We start from the raw sequence: 22,604 nt of genomic DNA, 5'->3' as shown, positions 1-22,604 counted from the left end.
AGATTTTGGTGCGTCGTCGGGTCCGCGCTGTGTTTGCCTCTTTTTTCCCGCTGGCTTCTGCAGCTGCAGGTTTCATAACTCTCTGTTTACATCTCTAATTAAGTCTCACATGTGTCAGCTTTCTTTTAATAGATACGAAATTATGGATATATACTGTTAAATGATCAGAATTGTAATATTTCTGACTGAGGCAAAACTTTCCAGATTCCAATCAAATTGAATCGGATCCTGTATCGAATCAAAAATGATTCTACAAATCAGTGACGATGCAGCCGTACTCAGCTCCCTAAGCATTTTCCCTTTCCAGTTCACAATCAATCCCACCCCTAGGTCAAAAATATGTATAGGACAATTGGCCTCATCTAATATTTTGTATGAACCTGTCCAGCTGTCCAGTGATTAAACGACAAGTAGATGGAGGCAGGACTTCACAGCAGGGGCATACTCCATAATGTGCTGTACATTCTCATATGTATATTATATATATTGCTCACTTATTGTATTTACCAACATCAAGGAGTTATGAGCAAAGAAAGGCCACACCATAGTGCATGTTTAAATAGGGAAAGTTTATTGATCAAAATGTATTACGCAGATACGCATTACATTTTTTTCAGCCCCCAATCGAGAAAACAAAACCAATTACATGTTCAAAGCAACGGAACGGTGGCCCAATATCAGAGAGAACTCCACTCTTGAGTGAGCAGTGATAATTGAGCAGTCCGTTTTATTTTGCAGATTCAAGCTGCTCTTCAAAATTTTCACCACCAGATGTCACCGGAGAGGACTGTGTTGAAAAGCTTCGAGTAATGAACCGTTTTTCAATACAAGCTTCAGTGCTTCGGAAAGCTTCATTTGGCCATCACTAGTGATGATGATTCTTCTTCTCCTGGGCTTATATGGCTTCAGTCCGGCGGCACTCTGGCGCCACCTCTCGGCTTCATCTGTCTGCACCTTGAAAGAGTTCATTCACTGAGGCGCGTGATCCCCCCCCCCCCACACACACACACACACACACGATGACCCGGAGTCAGAGTTATGAAAGACGAAGCTGAACATCATGAGATCATATATGAACGGAGTGCTGAACACAAGCTCACGTCTTTAAAGTTTCACAATTATTAAGATTGTTATTATTGCACAGTTCCAGTTTGGACCCGGAGTTCACAGTGCAACACCCTGTCAAACTCAGAGTATGATGGTGGCTAGTTGCAGTCCAAGATGAATGTAAACAGCTGCAAAACTAACTTTTAGTCTGTATTTGTGACTGAGTAAATAAAACAGAGACAGAGCAGTGGCCGGGCTCTGTGCATGGACGTGCTGCAGTGTGTTGAAGCACAGGAAACAGGTATACGAATGGCTACAGACCAAACCTGTAAGTCACAGGTTGCCCCACCCCAAATCCTACCCACACTTCCTGTTCATCTCTGACACAGGTGGGATCTGCTTTCAAAAGAAACTTCCTGTTTTTTTCAGGCTTTAATCAGCAACTGAGTCCAGAAACAGCTTACTGAGGTCATAGGTTAGCTGAGCAGGACTCTCATTACCTCATTAATTTCAGAGGAGTTGCTTCCTGCTGGACATTAGGGAGAGTGGGTCAGGGGAGGTCAGTTCATCTTCTGTATACAGGCTTTAGGCCCACACTCAGCAGCTCCAGTGGGAAACATCCCTCTTAGTTTGGATTTATTATTATTACAGCTTTGAAATTCATATGAGTTGTTCGCACTAAAGTAAAAAGCACCATCACTTCATGTGGAGACCCTGTCGGCGCCAGCTGACCTGTCTTCCCCATGTGATTTTTTGTGTAATGTATGTATGGTCGGAGGGTAAGATGGCGCCGCCATTGCATGCAATAGGTCGGCAACCTTATGAAATTAGGAAATTTACCCTTGTGGGACTAATAAAGGTATATCAAATCAAATTACGAGACTCGAGCCGGTGACTGAAGGACTGCAGACTTATCTTCTGAAATATGGACGGAGCTTTAATCCAGGAGTTTAATCAGATCCTGCATCCTCTCTGATGGCCAGCAGGGGGAAACAGGAAGTTTATTTTGAAAGTGACCAATCAGAGTCAGAGAGCAGCAGGAACGAGGAGAGGGTTTATATACTTCCTCAGGCCAAATTTTTTAAATATTTATTCATACAGTGCTTTATTCTAATGATAATGAGAGTCGGTGTAACGAGGGCCACACAACACACCCAGCAGCAGTTAAGAAGCATTTAGCAGAAAGCCAAAAATATGCCACAGATGAAGGTTTGTGAGATGTTTTTATAGTTGTTATAGCTGCCGGCTGCTCGTCCTGATTAGTTACGAGCTTCCTCATGATCGTCAGTTTGTGTCTCTGGTTTGCAAATTGTTCCAAAACCCTCAATGTGCATGACACACTTCATTTGACACGCATGCAAACAAAGCAGCCTTTGTATTTCATACCACACAGATTTTATTATTTCATGTTCCATATTTCAGATGAAAGGACACAGACAGGAAGTGATTTGCTCTGTTTATTTCACTGAAGTCAGAATAAACAAAACACCAATTTACAGCTTTATGATGAAATCATTAACGTTAACACGTTTATGTTTCATGTCTAACGTACATTAGCACTTTATAAAAACCTCAGTGAGTCTTGCTGACTCACACACAGAGTGCAAAGGTTTAGGTGTGTGCATGAGGCGGTATCACTAAGCTATAAAATAATAATAATAATCACAATATCAGTATGCTAAAGTCAGGAAGATAAAGCAACTCTTTTAGGATTTTAAATTAGGTCAAAATCACCGACTATATGTAAAAGATTGGAACTTCATTCTTGGTAACAACCAACAGGGAGCAACTCTTGTTTCACAGATGTATGTATTGATATGCCCCTCCTCCTCCCTTCACCTTTGACCTCAGTGAATGGTTTATTACCGAGTCGTGTTTAATAAATCGTGAGATTAATGAAGGTCTAGAGTCAAACTAGTGATGACTGTTTCTATCTTTTTATACAGTCTGTGACTGAAACCACAGAGTGTGATTATATTTTTCAGTTTAACAGATGAGCTTTGTCCCCACTTCCTTTTATTGGGGGTCCTTTTATATGGCCGACGCCCAGCCTGTAATTAGAGCAGCAAACACAAGTCGGACACTAGCTAACTATGTGACACACTGATGGATGATGTGGTTTTGGCCTCTGGGATGGACCAGTAAAGGAATGTTAACAAAGCCACGATGTGAAGTCATGACAGTAGATCCGGTCCCCGCTCTGGGAGTCGGGAACCCTACATGCGCACCTGCCGACCTCAGAGCTACATGTTGGATTCGCTGTGGCCGCGTTTGTCATTCTCGAAGTCGCTGTCCTGGGAGATGAGTTTGTAAGGTTTCTTTCTCTCCTTCTCCTCCAGCACTGAGTTTCCCATCTCCACATCTTTGCTGCGGAGCTCGTGTCGGGACAGGAACTCGACAATGCCAGCGCCAATCGAGTCGCCCAGGACATTGGTGGTAGTGCGCAGACGATCCCTATAAGAAACCAGAGGTCAGAGGGCAAAGACACACAAAGGGCGAGCACGTGTGCTTTCAGACTGTCCATTCAAAGGAAGAAATCTTTAAAAGATCCACAGAAACACCTTCATTAATCTCCTGATTTATAAAACAATAATTGTGTTCTGGAAGCCTGCTGAAAGCAGAATAAACAGTTTTTATTCTGTGGAAATGGATGCTGCAGAGGTTGTTCCTGTTCGGAAACACTAAGCTTTCTGGAACTTTGTGGATTTAATCTTTATCACAGGTCTACAGTCTGTGAATGAGCTTTCAGAGCGGAGCACGTGAAAGGATTGGCCTACTTTCAAACGTCCTGCACACCTCTCTGAACTTTCTGCTTCCTGCAGGCTTCCATACGCTCTCATTACACAGACGTATGAGTGTCTGAAGCTGCAAACAGCAAAACACGGAGAACACCAGTTGGTCTGAGAGCCAGCTGGTTTTCTGGTTAGGGTATAAAAACAGCAACCACAGACCAAAAAGCTGAACATAGCAGCTGAACAAATCTTAGAAATATGGTATCTAACCAGATTCTTACTCTGGATGGCATTACCTTGGCCTCCAGTAACACTGTGAGGAACCTTGGAGTCATTTTTGACCAGGACATGTCCTTCAATACACGTATTAAACAAATATGTAGAACTGTTTTCTTCCATTTGTGCAATATCTCTAAAATTAGGAATATCCTGTCTCAGAGTGATGCTGAAAAAGTACTTAATGCATTTATCGCATTTATTACTTCTAGGCTGGACTACTGTAATTCGTTATTCGCTCTTCCCTGAAAAGCCTTCAGCTAATCCAAAATGCTGCAGCAAGAGTCCTGACAGGGACTAGAAAGAGAGAGCAGATTTCTCCTGTATTGGCTTCACTTAATTAGCTCCCTGTAAAATCTGGAATTTAAAATCCTGCTCCTCACATACAAGGTCTTAAATAATCAGGCCCCATCTTGTCTTAATGACCTTGTAGTACCATATCACCCTATTAGAGCACTTCGCTCTCACACTGCAGGCCTACTTGTTGTTCCTAGAGTATTTAAAAGTAGAATGGGAGGGAGAGCCTTCAGTTTTCAGGCCCCTCTTCTGTGGAACCAGCTTCTAGTTTGGATTCAGGAGACAGACACTATCTCTACTTTTAAGATTAGGCTTAAAACTTTCACCAGGCTGCTGGGGGATTCCCATGATGCACTGAGTGTTTCTTCTTTACGCATCAAATGTTAATAGACCTTTCTGCATTTAATCATACTTGTTTTTACTCTCTGGCTCTCTTCCACAGCATGTCCTTGTCCTGTCTTCCTCCCCTCACCCCAAACGGTGGTGGCAGATTGCCGCCCCTCCCTGAGCCTGGTTCTGCTGGAAGTTAAAACTTTTCCTTCCCAGTGTCACCAAAGTGCTTGCTCATAGGGGGTCATATGATTGTTGGAGTTTTCTCTGTTTTCTTTGTATTATTGTAAAATATTATACTACTACTAATAACGCAATATAAAGTGCCTTGAGGCAACTGTTGTGATTTGGTGCTGTAAAAGTTGAATTAAATTGAATTGAATAGATGGTTGGATGGACAGATGAATGGATGGGCGATAGATATTCGGACTTTGTGGCATAAACCAGGATAACTGAGCAGAGTTGGCATATCAGGCTCTTCACTTCCTTCTGTTCCAGGTGGAAAGTCCTCCTGAAGCATCCTAGTTAGAGCAGAGTTTTTTCTTATTACCCCAGTTAGCTGAGTAATTTCAGGGAAGGGTATTCTAATTGAAACGATTAATTTGGGAAACCTAATTATGTTTCTATGTTAAAACTCACTGCAAAAATATTTAATACAAAAGGGAAGATGTGGAGCGAGACTCATGGGAGCGGGAAAAATGTGTCACTAGGTGGTTGTAGACATGGAGCTGTATTTGACCTTTAAATGAGAGATAATTGATGTACAGGTACTTTACACAACAGCGTTTATACTTGATAAGACTCCTTTCACATTAGCACTGAAAAAGAGTGGTTTCAAAAGCGAAGGTTCTGGAAAGCTACTGATTACAGAGTGGTGAAATAATGTTATTGTTAAGGTAACATCAACACTAACCTCCCTGTGGATCCAATCATCCAGGTACTCAAATCCCACAAAGCTGATCTTGTTCATTAAACAGTTTGTTAAACAGTAGCTTTATTGAATGTATGTGTATGCAATGTTTTCTAATGTCGTCTACTGTAAGGATGTCTAACTCACATTACTTGATGGATCACTTTGATTTTAAATGGATCACACCAGTGAAACTCGCCTTTCTGTCAGTGTAAGGAGGTTTACCTGCGCGTTTAATGCCTGAAATATTTTAGTATAAGAAAAAGAAGTGTAAGTTTAACAGGATGTCTCAGTTTTTCTGCTTTTCTGCATGATAAATAAAAGTGGCCGTAGAAAATGAAAGAAATATGCCACAATGCAGCTTAAATTGTAAGAACTAAATGGGTAAAACAACAGAGAAGGTTCTGCTAGCTGATTGCCCAGAGTGAGCTGTAGTGATCAAATACAACATTTTTCGTAGTTTCTTTCTTTCTGTCTTTAGTACCATCATAAACACCTTGAGGCAACTGCTGTGATTTTGCATGATATGAATACAATTGAATTGAATATAAATTTGAAATTTCTATCGTAGATGGTGAAAAACAAGATGTTTTCTGATAATGTTTATCTCTTACTTAGATACTTTGGTGTAGTATGAATGGCCATATCAGTAGGAAAGGCTGTGAAACTTGTAAAACATATGAAAATACTGTTAAAAGTCCAAAATCTATGCTTTCCTTCACATTTTCCAAAGCCATCCAGTGGCCTTGTGTTTAAAGGCCTTGGTCTTGGCGAAGCATGTGTAATGGTCCGAGTACAGAGCCCCGTGAAACACCAAGACTCTCTGTTCAAACTGGAATCTGTGGGATAAATCGGAGTCTAACCAGCACAGCGGAGGTCCTTTAAGCACTAAAACAGTGAAGCCACCGGCGATGAAGACAAACACAACAAAGTGCTGATGAAGATCAGCACTTGTGAAGGTCTTGTTGCCTACATTTACATGATGAGTGAGCTGGTCTACCAACAGTGATTACCAACAAGAAGGTACTTACAGGAACCAATCAACTGCAATGATGAGAGTGATGTCATCAGTGGGAAGTCCGACGGAGGTCAGCACAATCACCATGGTAACCAGACCTGCCTGAGGGATGCCAGCAGCACCAATGCTGGCTGCAGTTGCTGTGATACTTTTAGAAGGAGAAAGAGACATAAATCCACAGAGTTTGAGTATGAAGACGCCTGTTAGGACTTTAGTTACCTGATGGTGATAATCTGTCCAAAGTTCATCTCCATGTTGTTGACCTGAGCAATGAAGATGGCTGCCAATGCTTCATACAGTGCGGTTCCGTCCATGTTGATGGTGGCGCCCACGGGCAGCACAAAGCGAGTGATCCTCTTATCGATTCTGTTGTTTTCTTCCAGACATTTAAAGGTGACTGGCAGCGTGGCCGAGCTGCATGATAGCAGAGAGGAGGAGGATTTTAAAGCATCCAGAGAAACAGAGAAAAGTGTTTCAGACACACTATTATAGTGCTCAGCACCGAGAGCGGGTTCATTTTTTACGCCTCATTTACAGACATCTCTAGTTGAAACAATAAATGTGGTAAAAATAACGGAACATGTCAACAAGAAGAACAAGATCGTGTTTTAGAAAGAGGTTTTCACAGAACAATAACCAGCTCATATATCTACGACAACAGCTGCAACTACGTACTGCTCCTGGAACTAAACCATTTACTGCAACTACAGCAGCAAAACAACTGCTGACATTACCCAAACCACTGCAACTGAACAGCAACAACACACCCTACAGCATGTAGCATGTCAACTAAACTGAAAACTGCAACCAACCACCTACAACCAGTTAACCAACTATTCAACTAAACCACCTCTGAACAATGACGGCCATACTGAGATAAGTTGCTTTGGATATGCTACTGTCAGCTGCTGTTAGCTTCTGTTAACTGCTTTTAGCTGCTGTTAGTGAAACAGATTTTGCAGTAGATTTAAACTTATTGCACGCTGAGCACATTAGAAGGAAAGTGTCATTTTTAGTACATCTGATCCTAACATTAGCTAGCATGATGTTAGAAGCAGCTGTTTTTGTTTAGCTGACTCATTTTCAGCTGTCTGGAGATGGAAGGATCATATATCTAATAACCACATCCACAAAAACGGGAGATGTCCTTCCACAGCTTCCACAAACCGGTGCCCGCTCCTACATAACAGATGAATCTTAAGTTTATGAGAACAGATCACTTTGTCAGAAAATCTAATTACGGACTAATCAGTGCATATTTATGAGTATAGTATACTTTTTTTGTAAGTAACCTCAAACATGAACAAACCTTGACAAAGTTAAAGCCTGAAAACTAAATGGTGAGATGGAAGACATTTATTTGGATCTTTGAGGGCCCTCAGATATCAGAATCAGAATCAGAATCAGAATACTTTATTGATCCCTGGGGGAAATTATTTTTTGTTACAGTGCTCCATTTTAAACCAACATTAAGACAAGACAGACAATACGCTAACTAAGAATAGTACAATATATACATATATATACATACATACATACATAAGTCACTTATAAATAAATGAAATAGATATGAATTAATGTGTGATTGACAGAAATTATTTAAGATGAGTTTCACCCAAACGATCCAGTTTACATGTACCTGAAGTCCATATAAACTGGACCATCTTAGTTGTAGTTTTTTAAGTTTCAGCCACATTTGGCTCACTCATTAGACAACGAAACCAACCAACGCAACTTACATCAACCATTACATCTACAGCTACAGCTACAGCTGTTTACAACAATGACTGCAACTAGAATGCACCAGTTAAGGTCAAATATTTCTGTCTTTTGAGTAACTTGGCTCATCTTCTCTGGCAAAAGTATATTTAATGAACAAAAAGAAAATTGGTGTGTTTTGGTGTTTCTGTCAATAGAAAACACCAAAACTTCCATTTGTTGAAGTTTGGTAGAAGTTGCTCACCTGGAGGAGGTCCCCAGAGCCGTTACCAAAGCTTGCAGGAGCCCTGCGATGAAGATGAAGGGGTTCTGGCGAGTAATGACAAAATAAAGAGTGGGCAGAATAAGAACAGCATGGATCATCAAGCCGATGATGACCGTGATGGTATACATGCCCAGCTGGCCACCCATCTGGGTCAGATCGTCCATCTCCACAATCTTTCCTGCAATCAGGAACAAGATGCCAATGGGGGCATACCTGAGAAGAAGTGAAGAGTGGTGCGTTACTGCAGATAACTTTCATGGTGGACAGGGAACTGCTTTTTATTCAAAACATTTCCCAGTGAAATCTCAGATGTTTTACCACATAATGATGGCGACCAGGCGCATGATGGCTTCGTTCAGGCTGTCAAAAAAATCCCGCAGGAGCTGGCCCTGCTCTTTCATGTTGCCAATGATTAGACCAAAGCACATGGAGAAGACCACCAGCCCGAGAGCATTGACCCCGTTCACTTGACCTGGCACCGGGATAACTTCCTCTCTTGTGATCTCCATGGTCTCCTGGGTGCCGTTGGTTGAGTTAAAGAGGGTGTCATTCACAGTCACCGTCACATGAACTGTTCGTTTTCCATATTTGGTTTTGAACTGGAGAATGGGAGAATTAAAGGAATAAGGTTAGACGAGCGGAACAGTTCAGCACGCAACAAATCAGAGAGTTTAGATGTAAATGGCTTAAAAGTGTTTATATTGTTTTAAAAATAGGCGCAGTAATATTACTCTGACGTTGTCTCGTCCACCATCATTTAGTAACCAAAAACGATGCATTTTATTTCTTCTTTGCGAATATTTGATCAATATTTATTGAGAAACCATTTGAACTGATTGCTATTCTCTGTCTAAACAGCATCAACATCAGCCTGTCTACAGCTCAGACTTAGCCATCAAATCATGACCGTTTTTTCCAGGAGACCAGGAGATAACGTTATTCAGGAAGTATTACTAGAAGAGAAAAAAAAATCAGTAAGATTTATAATTTCTATTCAAAGTCCTTCTTCACCATCACAAGTAAACCCTCTGGGGTTTGAGTTTGGTTAATGTGCACCCGTGTTTAGAGAGTTTTAATTTTTAGAGGGAAAAATCTGCCCCTAACTGCTTTTTTATCTCATATCAGGATTAAAAATGGACTCCAGTTTGAGTGTCCCTGTTAAGCATTAATTTCTCATCAGGTTCCTCTTCCGAGTGAGCGTGGTTTGGTTCTGATCTACTGATAATCAAGACCAGCTCTTATACAAAAACCTCTCCACCGTCAACATCTGCACAACTTTTATTTAGAAACTTTTTGCAACCAGAAGTTGTCTCTCTCTGTAAAATCAATGAATCTCGGAGTCTCTCACTGATGGATCATTAAAACATGATTGTACACGCGTGTCTTCAACCCCGCTGCTTCAGCAGCAGCAAAACATGCCAGGTTACAAAAATCGAGGGGTGCACGACCTGCAGAAACAACAGTAAACCAGCAGCTTCATCAGTGGATATGAGGCCACTTTTGTCGTACGGCGCCATTAGCCAGTGTGAGAGTGGTGAAGAAGAGCAAGAAGAGTTCTTTAACTTTTCTCATGAATGTAAATGTCAATTATTTAAATGAAACTTTTTAAACAAAGCTAAGTGTTTTTTGGACTGCTGGTAAAGTCATCTTCAGTGCTTTCACTTAAAAGTGTACGTCACTTTAATGTTCAGGCTGGATCTGACTGCAGTGCATACCAGCTCAGCCTGATGGCACGGTCAGGGAGGCTGTATAAAGTGAGACATTCATGTGAATGGACCTGAAATCACAGCACAGCCATCGTCTCACTTCTGTGTCTGCTGATTTTGTCAGATGAAGCTCTGAGTTTGACATGTTTGGAGCTGTTCTGTTGTCTCCTGGAAACCAGTGAGAGGTAAACTTCTGCACCTCAGCATCTCTATGTGAATGAGAGGGTGAAGAAGAGGTGAGAGGTGAAAAGGAGCGAGCTGTGGGTTCATTTCGGGTTCATGCTGAAAGATTCTTGGAGCTGTAATCGTTCAGTGAGCTGGAGTTGGCAGGAAGGAAAATTTCAGACCCAGTGAGAGCTTCAGGGTGACATCAGGTTAAAAAGACTAGTAGCATGTCAAGTTTCATCAGTGCTTAAAGACTGAGCTTTGTTCAGCTGAAATTTCCAAGCACTCTGTACACACCAACATGTAGTTGGAATAAACGATCTATGATCCAGCTGGAGAGATTAACATGCCAACATTTCTGTTCCAGTGATAACAGCTGCAGGAGCTAGTTTACCAGGTATAAAAGATAAAGCTCACCTGTTGCGTGCAGGCTTGGATCAAGTTTGGTGGGAACATATTTCTGAAATGAGAAAACAGGTCATTCTGAGACAGCGTGGACTAACTTCAGTTAAAACTGTGACTGCATCACTGTTGTAGCTACCTGATCAGGTCCAGGAAGGCATCGGCAGGACTGACTTGCTCGATGGTCTGCTGCTTCCCAAACTCATCTTTAGAGCCTTTTCCCGGGTGGATGATGAGCACGATGATGATACCGATGAACACTGCGATAATGGTTGTGGTCATGTAGTAAATCACGGCTCTCATGCCCATCTTTCCTGAGGCTTTGCTGTCCAAAGCTGCCATTCCTGATGGAAAGAGGGCGGGATATGTTTGATCATTAACACAGTTTTTCCAGATCATAGTAGGAATGTTATGAATTAATCGTCTAACAACATATGAGTTTAATGGATGAACATTTGATGGTTTAAAAAACAAATCCTGTCAGAGAAAAACAGGTATTCAGTGAGAGAGGAGAGGGATGACTTATTTTAGTATTAATGGTTAATGGTAATGACTGACTTAGAATTCAGCTACATATTCCAACCCTGGAGGTCGATGCTTGGTTACAGCAGAAAAAAAAGTTCAATTTTGCCTCTTTTGTTAGTGAATCAGTGGGAACCTCTTCATCACCAGACCGGGCTGAAGGCTGACTCTCAGTGAGTATTAGTTTGTAGGGACGACCTCCCTCTGAACCACCTCCATCAGCTCAGCTGGGACACTGCTGATCTTTTCATGGTGTGAAAATTACTACATTTTGTGTCTGTCAGGTTATTACAGCCCAGCATGTACAGTGATTATGTTGTGAAGTCACACAGTAATGCACACCATCCATCAGTGCTTACCTGTAATGTAAAGAGATTTTCACAATCCTCAAAGATTTCTTGAGGTGAAAATGCTAGGAAAATGATTTTAACATAACCCAAACCCCACCTAACCCAGAGGGAGCTTAGTAAAACCAACAAAGCGTTTAGGCCTAATTTAGAGGTAACAGCCAAAGTCCTGACGGTTTGCTGATGATGTTAAGAGGTTTTAAGGAAACAGCTTAATAACAAATCATACCGAGGTTAAAGGTGAACGTAGCTGATGACACTTTACAGCAGTTGTCGCCATCACAGTTACAAACCACTTTTCTGACTGGTTGGTCACCATTTCTTTTCCAAACTTGGAGGATGACCACTGAGCTGTGCACTGTACCTGTTATTAGACTGGAGATCAGCAAAGGCAGGACCAACATCTGCAGCATCCTCATCAGCAGCTCTCCAGGGAAGGAGAAGTACTTCACTTCTCGATAGGTCATTTTGTAGGGGCGCAGCGCGAATCCGAGAACGATTCCTGCAGTCAGAGCACGTTCCTATTAACAACTACAAAACTGAAGAGATGTCTCTGTTTTGCAGCAGGTGTACATACCTACAATAACTGCTCCAACTGTGAAGAGCACAAAGGAGTTCTTCTTCAGGAAGGCCTGGACGTCCTCTTTAGAGATCTCCTCCACTTTTCTCTTGGCCTTCATGGTGCGAATGTGAATGCTTTCCCTGATGCGCTGCATCCTGCTGAAAATATGAAAAATGGAAGCATGATGTCACTAGGTTCGTGAACCTAGATGGTTTCAGAACTCACCAGCACTGAAGCACTGGTTCATTACTGAGGCTTCCGTCAAGGATCCACCTTCTTATATTTTCACCAGGCCTGGATCAACTCCTCAGCCCATACGCTGCTGTGGGTGCCAGTGGTTGTCGAATTTCCTTCACAACTCGTTTCCATGCATTGCGATTGTTGGCGATTGTCCTGGTCTCGTCGAGATTTATTCTGCGATCTCCGATGTCATCTTTGAGCTGTTTTAGCCATGTTTTCTTCTGTGCCGTTCGTTGGATTCTCCACTGTGTTGGTCGTTTTACGCCAGAGGAGTTGGGTACTTGGGTTTGTTTAATATCCAGCCCATTGTATAGAATTATTTCCCTACTTCGAAACAACTAAATATCTTTTAACATAAAAAAATGCAAGGTCCCAATTAATGTGTGAGATTTCATCTGAGAGGTAACATGATCTAATTTCTAAAACTGTGCCTGTGCCACAGCATGTGGCTGAAACACAAACTGCCCCAACCTGAGACGGGACACCTATGACCTGATAGGTGCTGAGAGGGGAACCCTGTCACATCAAAAGCCTCAATTATACGTCTGTGATCTTGCTTGGGTACGAGTGACGTAAATGTTGTCATCTGATCGTGAGTGTGAGGGTCTGTGTGTACTTCCCACTTTGGGACCACAAACTCATCTTTGGAGAATTTACAGTACAATTCATCCCAGGCAATGGACATCAAACATCAGATAAGCGGCACTGAGACTCCAGCTGCCATGTCCGCAGAGTAATCAAGGCAATATTCATCACTGATGATAATCTGAATCCCTAACTGTTCTCCCAAGGCTTCAAAATCAGATGACAGAAAACATAATAACTCTATCAGACATAAAAGACATATTTTTCCTAGACCCAAGTACTTTTTTGCTCCAAAGTTAGGGTGACTTAGCCCTCTGAAGTATTTCTATTACCATTCTGTATTTCATTATCTCTTTCCTCTCTGAGGTCTAAGTTATCGTCAGTAATGACCATCCCCAACCCTAACCCCGGGAGATAATAATGCATCTCGTTTTTAATTACATTTTTGGCAATTAGAGAGCAAACAAATTAATTATTCCAGCTGAAATTGAAAAAGTTTACCATCGCATGAGGAAAGGTTAAGGTAGGGTTACCATCTATGATGGCTTAGATTCAGGCGTTTTAATCCAAATCAGAGATAGATGCTGCTCTTCACCTACCTGTTGGGTGTGGCGTTGGCCCTTCAGACGCTGAGGTTGACCCGGCAGGGAGAGAAAGCAGCAGAGGGACAGAGAGTCTGAGCGATGAAGCTCCTCGGTGTGGGAACCAGAACTCGACTGCAACCAGAAAAGACAGGAGGGGGCATCCAGAGGAGGGGGGCGGGTGAGATAATGATCCTCCCATAATAACACTGTTAGCCCTGTGACACACTTTCAGGTAAAGCCCAGGTGGATGAAAAAGTTTCTGAGAAACATCACAGGATTGTTTCACTGACACATTATCTGCCTTTGAAAGTTCCAGCTCTTCCTCACCTCCAAACGCTCTTCCTCACCTCTTCTGCACTCCTCTCCTTCTTCAGCTTGAAGTGTGACTTTGATGCTCAGTTAGCATCCACATATTTATGTGAAAGGATGCCAATCAAACAATAAGCCGCACCTCCCTCGGGACGTGGTATAGTTTGAGGTTACTCCTTGGAGTAAACGACGCACCACAATTAGCTGAACAAACTGAAGCTGAGATGAAGAGCGACCTGACTGTATGGAAACATGTTCCTGCGGGGGGATGAGTATAATTAGTGAAGAATACCCTTGAAATCAGGTCACCTAGCCTCCTACAAACACTGTTCCCCGGTCACTGTGGCAGCAGTGAATGAAGCAGGAACATCGGCCTGTGACAGCTTTACTACACTCGCTACTATTTTTAATACTGCCCTTCGATACCTAAAAACAGGCTGAGCTCAAAGCAGGATCTGACCGACAGAAACAACAGCATCAGCTGATCATCTCAGAGAACCGGCTCTGATCTCTGACACGATGAGGTTGTTAGTGAAGCTGGAGGCGAAGCTTCGGACTGCAGGCTGGGTTTACTTTATGCTGCTCTTGTTTCTCAGACCGAAACTTCTTCATTAAAGCCAGAAACGGTAACATCTTGTGAAAATTGGTTTCATTTTTAGATCGCTGTCAGAAACTCTTCATCCAGTTGTAATGAAACTGGAGTCGTATGGATCCCACAATGTGTGACCTTTGACCTCTACTCTGGCCATGGAACTCACACTAAATATCTTTTTTGAGGTTTGACACACACACACACACACACACACACACACACCATACTGACAGTTAACCCCGCCTCCCTTCATTGCTGTGATTGGCTGCCCAGTATGCCACCCTGCCCTTAGACTTGGTGTTTCTCAGCTTACGTCACTTCTTCTCGTGCTTTTTAAATGTGTGCAGTAACAAAACGTTGTGCTGTGTTTCTTGTTAGATAAATGTTTTCAGCAGGAAGTGAGTTAAACACCTGAGGATGATGATGTTAGAGTGGGGGGTTGGACACGTTTACCCTTTGATGGTGCTCGGACCTGTGCAGAGGACAGATGAGGCTGCAGGATGTTTCCTTGATACCGAGCTTCATGCTTCATATCATATACTGTGATGAAGATGAGGAGTTCTGTATTCAGCAGGAGCTTCGTCCCTGAACATGATCCTGACCCCGGGTTCACCTGCATCGCTCACACTGCATCAGACAGGAAGCGCTTACACACAGAGCAGCTGCTGCTGTGAGTGAGGCTCAGGTAGAGCGGCTTCATAAGAACCTTTTACTCCTCCTCCTCTTCATCCCTGCCCTGAATGAGAACATCAGACTGTGTACAACACAAGAACAAAGCTTCAGACAGCAGACAGTTCACTCTGACCTCTGACCTTGCTCTCTGTTTCCTGGGAACAGAGTGAGAAAAGAGTGAGCAAAGCCTGAAAATTCACACACCCGAGTTTTTGTTGAACCTCCTGACAAATGAAATATAAACCTTGCACCTGTTTCACATCTATGGGCATTTTTGTACCTTTTTAAAAACTTTCCAGAAAAACTTATTTCAGTTTTTCTGAAAAAGAAATCACACTGCTGATGCGGAAGTCTCCATAACTCCCCCAAACTCTCCAAAGCTCCCATATAAAATATAAATCTCCTGGTGTTCAGGGCCACGCTCAGGTGAGGGGCTGCTCTCAAGTGCTGCCGTTTTTATGGCAGCAGGTTTTCCGTGGGGGGAGTTGATGAAGCATGATGGGTGCAGATGGTTATCAGCACCTTTGACCTCCGTGCTGATGAAGTCAGCAGAGCCGTGCAGGTTCACTGGTTCCTCTGGTCAAGCGTGCCTCCATCTAAACGTGGGAGCTGATAAGACACGTCGATTTTTCCACACCACCCACAAAACGCTGATGAGACAAAGAGCGAGTTTAACTAGATCCAAAAAAGAGAAGCCGAGCACTTCAGACGAACAAGACGAGGAGCAGAGACCTCTGATCACCTGTCCGTGGTTTCTGCTTTTATGGATAATCAAATAATGAAATGAAGGTCTTTGTTTTCACTGGTTCTCACTTTAAAGACATGTTTCATGATTGCTGTGTATAGGTTTTTTTTCCCTTGTGCTTTTCTCGTCTTTAACAAAAGTTTAATTATTGATTACTGAGTGAAACACATCTGACTCTCATTATGATGCATCAATTATCAACCAAGTTAAAATGGTTTCATGAGTTTTTAGATGAGATTCTGACATTTCTGTGGATGGCACACATACCTATATTTAAATAACAGATCTGGCAATACATCACGTTAAACCAGATGTTCTCCCTCTCGCCCTGGTACCGGGGGCACTGGGATTCAAACAATTAAAATGCATTGATACGCTTTTAAGCAGAAAACAGTAAACTTATTTTAAGACAATCATGCAGAAGCTCTCAATGTGGTGGGCCACATTTGGCCTGCAGCCTTCAGTTTGAGACGTGCTGTCAGGTAAGGACCTATAATAACACAGAGAAACCAAGAGCAAGAGCTTGGCGACAGCGGGAAGGAAAAACTCCTTTCAAGCAAGAAGAAACCTCCAGCAGAACCAGGTTCACGAGGGACGGCGACTGGCTGCTGGTGAAAACAATAACATGATTGATTTTATACACAAAACCTGATTAAATATAATTTCCTCATCAACAGCACATTGCTTATTGAAATCTGATTAGATTATCAACAGATCACCATAAAGATACACAAACTTGGGCCCACTTGCTACATTTGCCAAACCTGTCAGGAACCTTGGTGTAACTCTTGACTCAGCTCTGACTAAATCTCTGGTCTGCTCCTGTTTTTATCACCTGAGAAACATTGCTAAGCTGAGTCCATTGTATCAGGCTCAGAATTAGAAATTGTCATTCATGCATTTGTTTCATCTCGTCTGGATTATTGTAATTCTTTGTTTACTTGTTTATGTAAAGCCTCTTTGGAGCATCTGTAAGTTGTTCAGAACGCTGCTGCAAAGCTTCTGACCAAGTCCTCCAAGTACTTCCATGTCACACCCCTACTGATCCAGCTGCACTGGCTCCCTATTAAATTCAGAATCCACTTTAAGGTTTTGACCTTGACTTTCAGGGCTCTGCATGGACAAAAACCAACATATATCAGTGAACTTTTACATCCATACATTCCCAGCAGGTCCCTGAGGTCATGTGATCAGGGCTTGCTGGTTGTCCAACACATGAGGCTGAAAACAAAAGGCGACAAAGCTTTTGGAACTGTGGCCCCCAGACTGTGAAACTCTCTCCCTTTGAGCCTGAGATCTGTGGACTCAGTGGTCGCTTTTAAAAAACAGCTAAAAACTCATCTTTTTAAACTTGCTTTTGGTTGATTTTTATTTTTATGTTTTAGCTTCTGTGAAGCACTTTGTGGTTTTTATCTTGAAAGGTGCTATATAAATTAAATTTTACTTTTTTATTTACTTTACAGCAATCACACACACACAAAGCACGGATCCCATGTACAGGACATGCCGATCCGATACGGAAACTGGACATCTCACAGATTCCCAAAGTCCAGATTCCATCGCTCTTCAATCAAAATTCACTGAACCAGCAGCAAAAGTAGATCAAAACTACACTACAGGTCAACACCCCCCCACCCCCACCCCCCAAGAAAGCCTAATTTTTACCATTCAGTACTAAAGCAATTTCAAGTTTCACAAATTATGCCAAAATGCAAAACGCTCAGCTGTGTCTAATAAAACCTCTGTCATCATTAATAATAAGTTACCAGTAAAAATCTGTTTAAATAACATAAAGGTTAATAAGTGTCAGGTGAATGATGTCTTTTTTTAAAATAAAGTGCTCATAAATGTTTTCATGTTGTTTTAAACTGAAGGAGAAAACAGAAAGTAGGCTAAGCTTCAGCATCAGGACGACCAGGACGGGACCACCAGACTCCATTCAAAAATCTGCGAAATGTACCTGGACAGACCTGTGAGCAAGTACTAAGTACTTTTACTTTACTCCAGTTCTCGATCCTAGTTTGTGTGTGTCGGTGTGTAAGTGCGTGCTTGTTTGTTTTCTCTCACAGGAAATCTGGAAACGTGACTGGAATTAAACACATCCACTTCCCACGGTAAAGATAACACATCACAGTCACGTCACAGCAGCAGCATAGCGAAACCTTCCGCTTTAATTCCACCGTTAGTGTTAGAGTGAGCGAGGCTGACCTCGTGAATGTGACCTTATCCCGAGTTGATAGGAGACATTAGGCTCGTTTATCCTGATGCTTTTATTCTGATGCGTCACACGTGAGAACGTGTTGACATGTAAACACAGGTGAACCTCCGGATGTTGATCTTCGGTGTTTAGATTCAGGGTTCAGGACTACCACAGGCACAGGCTGTCGCTGACCTGCCGGGAGTCCGTCTGAGTCTCCAATATTGAAATAATATTTATTTAATATTTTTGCAGCATTGAATTAAAAGTATGAATGCAGCAGTGCTGGTGGAGGGTTCGGCTCATTTAACCTTCCACAATGTGAACAGCTGTTCGCTCCGATCAGTTGACCCCATGTTATCATGTTAAAGCTCTGCTGTACCTGACACCATATTCATGTTCAGGTGTGCTGAGGTGACACTTGAGCTCAGGAGAGTTTCTGTCACATTAAATCAAACCTGAAGTCCAAACTTTATGCGCTGAGTTCACTGCTGCTCGGAAATTCCTCCTCTGCGTGTGGAAATAACCAATTAACTCCGCAAGTTCATTACTCCTCAATAAACCATTAACAGCCCCCCCCAACCGAAACCTTCCGCTCTGATTGGTCCGAGCCCCGCTGACTGTGTATAAATGCAGGAGACTCAGCTGGAGACAGCAGACACACAGCACGTTCTCCTCCTGCTGCTTCATCTTTATCCTCAGTGTGAGGCACCATGCTCCGCGGCTCCGCTCTGCTCCTCCTCCTCCTCCTCTGCTCCTCCTCCGCCTTCGAGCCTCTGCCGGAGGAGGCGGCTCCCCGCCGGGCCCGTTTCTCCGCCAACAGCCCGAGTGAGTACTTGTGTTACTGCACTCACAGTAGTCTGCTACAAGTACAAGTACTGCAGTGAACGCATTAATGTTTGGAGTCTGTACCTGATTATTACCGGATCAATAAGCTGATATTTGATCGGTTATTGGCTTTAAATCTTCTAAACACAGCAGCAGGTGTTCTTCATCCTCTCACTTCTGTCTGTCGTTGAAGTATTATTAGCATAAAAACTGTCTTTTAAAAGAAAGCTGAAGTTTGATCAGCGACCATTAATGGACTCATGTATTGTTTTTTGAAGGGGTGGGGGGTGGGGGGGGGGGGGGGGGGTGATCATCTCAGTTCCAGTATGGAGTACTGATAACTTTAGAAAACTTCCTGCCCTCCCTATTTGTAAAAACATAATTTATGCGTCACTTTTTTCTATTCAAATCATATTTTCCTTCCATTTGTTTGCATCATATTCAAGTCACATCTGTCCCATATGCGACTGCTTGATGGGTCAATCATCTGGAAAGCTCTGTGAGTCCAGTGTGAAGCATGTTTGTGTGTTTGCAGCTGATGTGGCCAGATGTTTGAGCGGCGCCGTGACCGTCGGCTGTGGGTTCTTCTCCTGTCTGGAAAACTCCACCTGCGACACCGACGGGATGCACGAGCTCTGCGAGCTGTTCCTGCACACCGCCGCAAGCTTCAACACCGAGGTTAGTGACTTACTGTCCACCTGTCCTCCACCTGTCCTCCACCTGTCGTCTGACCTCAATGTTCTCTCCACAGGGTAAGACGTTCGTCAAGAAGAGTCTGCACTGCATGTCTCAGGGAATTTCGGGCAAAGTCTTCCAGTCCATCCGCCGCTGCAACATCTTCCAGAGGATGATCGCTGAGGTTTGCCAGCTCACAAACTTCTGTGCTGCCTTATAAAAATCACTTCAGTTCTTTTTTATTTAGCTTTTGCTCATGAAGTTAAAGCTCCGTATTATATAGATATTAAAAATCCCAAGGAATGTCTCACAGCAGCAGCTGGTGAAGGTGGGGAAGACAAACTCTCCTTTAACTGGAGACAACTCCAGCAGAACCAGGCTAACCTGTTCAGTGTCTCCATCAGTTTATATATGAAAACACCTGTATCACTGTTAGCTTTAACCCCATCCTTTTAGTGTGGTAGCATCCTGTTACCTCTGCAGGTTAGAGGAGAGGAGAAAGTGCTTCTATGATCCTAAGTCAGTGTTTGTCCATCTCATCGAAGGTTCAAGAAGAGTGCTACACCAGCCTGGACATCTGCACTGTGGCTAGGACTAACCCTGACGCCATTGGAGAGGTGGTGCAGGTGCCTACTCATTTTCCCAACAGGTGAGCACCCAGTACACATACAAAATGGTGAGGCAATGCTCGCACCTGCTTTAGAGTGGAGATGCTAAAGCAATAGCACGATAACATACATGGTACCTAATTTAGCTTCTTAGCATGTTTTATAAATCTATAATTATAAAATTGGCCTTAAAGTAAAGTTGCAGCTACACCTAAAAAGTACATGCTACTGCCCCTCAGCTAGTTTCTGGAGGATGGCCAGTTATAAAAGGGGGACATTTAGGGAGGAGTTCTTAGAGAACTTTGGGCTCATACAGTAAATTTCAGTGTGTGGTTTGACAGACATGGTATTCAAGAGTCCCATCTGTCCTCTCACGTGCTGTTGCATGGTACATATTTGCTGCTGACCACTGTTTTTTCATACTGTACATTTTTACTATATAGTTTACTGTGGACACTGTTAAGTGGAGCCTGGAGTAAAACCTTCATGTGATGTTTGTATAGTGGTGGCAATTAAAAATATTGTTGTAAGAACGTAAAAATATCTTAAGAACAAGTTTAAGAGGAATCATTATATTAGCTCCTGTCTCTTTAAGAACTCTTAAAAAAGCCCTTTTTCTTCTGATTGGACACCTTCCGGAAGCCTGCTGAGGGGCGACTCCTGGTGCTTGTGAACTGTATTACTCACTAACAAAGAATTCGTTTTACATTAAAGTTATTTCTCAGTTATAATTTGAGTTTCATCTGGAAATTCCAGAACTTTCTTTTTCTTCTTACAGTTTGTGATATTTGTTCAATTGTGTTATTGAATTAGATTTTTTAAAAAAAAATTAAGAATCTAATGTTCAGACGTATTCTGTGTTGTGTTTTAGTATTATTTAGGTAATGATTTCAGGCTTTCATCTTTGATAGTTTTTGATATATTCATGTTCAAACATGGCCTCAGTCTCAATGTGCAGAAAAAACAGGCCTGAAATGGGTCGACGGACAATTTTTAAGAAATCTTCAGCCGTTAAAAACTTTTTTTGATGTATGAAACTAAACTTTTACACCACTTATTATAAATGTTTAAATTTTGTACTGTAAAATTTTGATGCAAATCTGAAACTGTCAAGCAGAAGGCCAAGGTCTGAGATGAACATGTGTCTGTTTGGCCTGCAGGTACTACAGCACCCTGCTCCAGACGCTGCAGGCCTGCGACGAGCAGACGGTGGTGGCGGTGAGGGCCGGGATCGTGTCCCGGTTGGGCCCCGACATGGAAATCTTCCTCCAGCTCATCCAGAACAAACCCTGCACCGCAGAATCCGGCTCAGCCGCCTACAATAACCCCTCAAGCTGGAGGAACATGCCCGTGTTCAACATCCAGCCGGGCTTCAGAGGCCGAGACCCCACTCACCTGTTCGCCAGGAGGTCCGTAGACAGCCAGGAGGAAGAAGACGGAGTTAAAGCCCACGAGTAGTTGACGCAGCTTGATATAAACACACAGCCAGCCCTGACTACACAAACATCAGTCCAGCCACCGACTGACTATAAAAGCAACTTATTATTATAATGCATATTTATTTTTATTAAGTTAATTTATGCAGGAGGACAAGAGGCCGCGGAGGTGAGGAGATGCTCTCACGCTGGCCGTGGAGCTCATTTACTCCGTGTTGCTCATCTGTGCTGTCTCTGGTTCTGTGTTAGAAATAAACAATGTGATGTGATGGCTTTCGGCTCCTGTCATGTTCTTGTATGAATCCGACTTCCTCTGGGTGGGCGGGGCTTCAGTAGAGTGACAGTGCTGAGCGTGGAGAAACATGAATCGTTCTGGGTCAGTTTGAAACCTTTTATTGACACTGGAATGAGTTCAGGAAGGGCAACAAAAAATAGAACCTCAACTTAAAACAGAGGCCATTGAATAAACTAGAACAAAGCAGAGCTGCAAACCTGAAGCTCAGCTGCCCGACAGTTCAGGAGGAATCGTTATTGAGCTAAGATGATGCCGTTCAAAATCACAAAGCAACAAAGCGTGACACGCAACAGCCGGCCATTTTTATTTATACAGAATGTTTAAAACAACAGAAGCATGTCATGCAGTGCCATTAAAAAGTGTTTATGTTTATTCAGTATTCACATTTAAAGCTATATAGATTCATTCAAGTTGAAATGATTGGTGATACCGGTCCTGTATTTACTGTTTATACGATCATTCTCATGTAAGACCCTGCAATTCACCTTCAAACAGCTTAGAAAGGCCCTGGAGGGATCTGATTGGCTGCAGGGCAGCCAA

At 42.7% G+C, this 22,604-nt stretch overlaps 2 protein-coding genes across 3 annotated transcripts; one reads left to right on the top strand and one right to left on the bottom strand.

The window, feature by feature from the left end:
• Positions 1-3,077: 3,077 nt before the first annotated feature.
• On the bottom strand, positions 3,078-12,606 carry LOC309711744 (excitatory amino acid transporter 1-like). The gene is made up of 10 exons (XM_082542203.1): positions 12,572-12,606; positions 12,314-12,456; positions 12,101-12,238; positions 11,007-11,211; positions 10,883-10,925; positions 8,913-9,193; positions 8,574-8,807; positions 6,830-7,024; positions 6,624-6,758; positions 3,078-3,501 (listed from the first exon to the last, which is right to left on the bottom strand). The coding sequence occupies exons 2-10, from the start codon at positions 12,450-12,452 to the stop codon at positions 3,291-3,293; spliced, it is 1,581 nt and encodes a 526-aa protein (XP_082398329.1). The 5' UTR covers positions 12,453-12,456; positions 12,572-12,606; the 3' UTR covers positions 3,078-3,290.
• Positions 12,607-17,910: 5,304 nt separating this feature from the next.
• On the top strand, positions 17,911-22,001 carry LOC309709484 (stanniocalcin-like). 2 transcript variants are annotated; one of them, XM_082538099.1, is made up of 7 exons: positions 17,911-17,997; positions 18,095-18,139; positions 18,925-19,050; positions 19,586-19,728; positions 19,802-19,909; positions 20,271-20,374; positions 21,494-22,001. In XM_082538099.1, the coding sequence occupies exons 3-7, from the start codon at positions 18,936-18,938 to the stop codon at positions 21,789-21,791; spliced, it is 768 nt and encodes a 255-aa protein (XP_082394225.1). In that variant the 5' UTR covers positions 17,911-17,997; positions 18,095-18,139; positions 18,925-18,935; the 3' UTR covers positions 21,792-22,001. The 2 variants fall into 2 exon arrangements, with proteins under 2 accessions (XP_082394225.1, XP_082394224.1); XM_082538098.1 differs by lacking the exons at positions 17,911-17,997; positions 18,095-18,139 and having other exon boundaries at positions 18,699-19,050.
• Positions 22,002-22,604: the final 603 nt, after the last annotated feature.

This window comes from Aulonocara stuartgranti (genome assembly GCF_965226115.1).
Source record: "Aulonocara stuartgranti genome assembly, chromosome: 7".
NCBI classification, from domain to species: domain Eukaryota; kingdom Metazoa; phylum Chordata; class Actinopteri; order Cichliformes; family Cichlidae; genus Aulonocara; species Aulonocara stuartgranti.
Note: the sequence above shows the minus strand (reverse complement) of the source record. Positions and strands in the feature narration are given on the sequence as shown.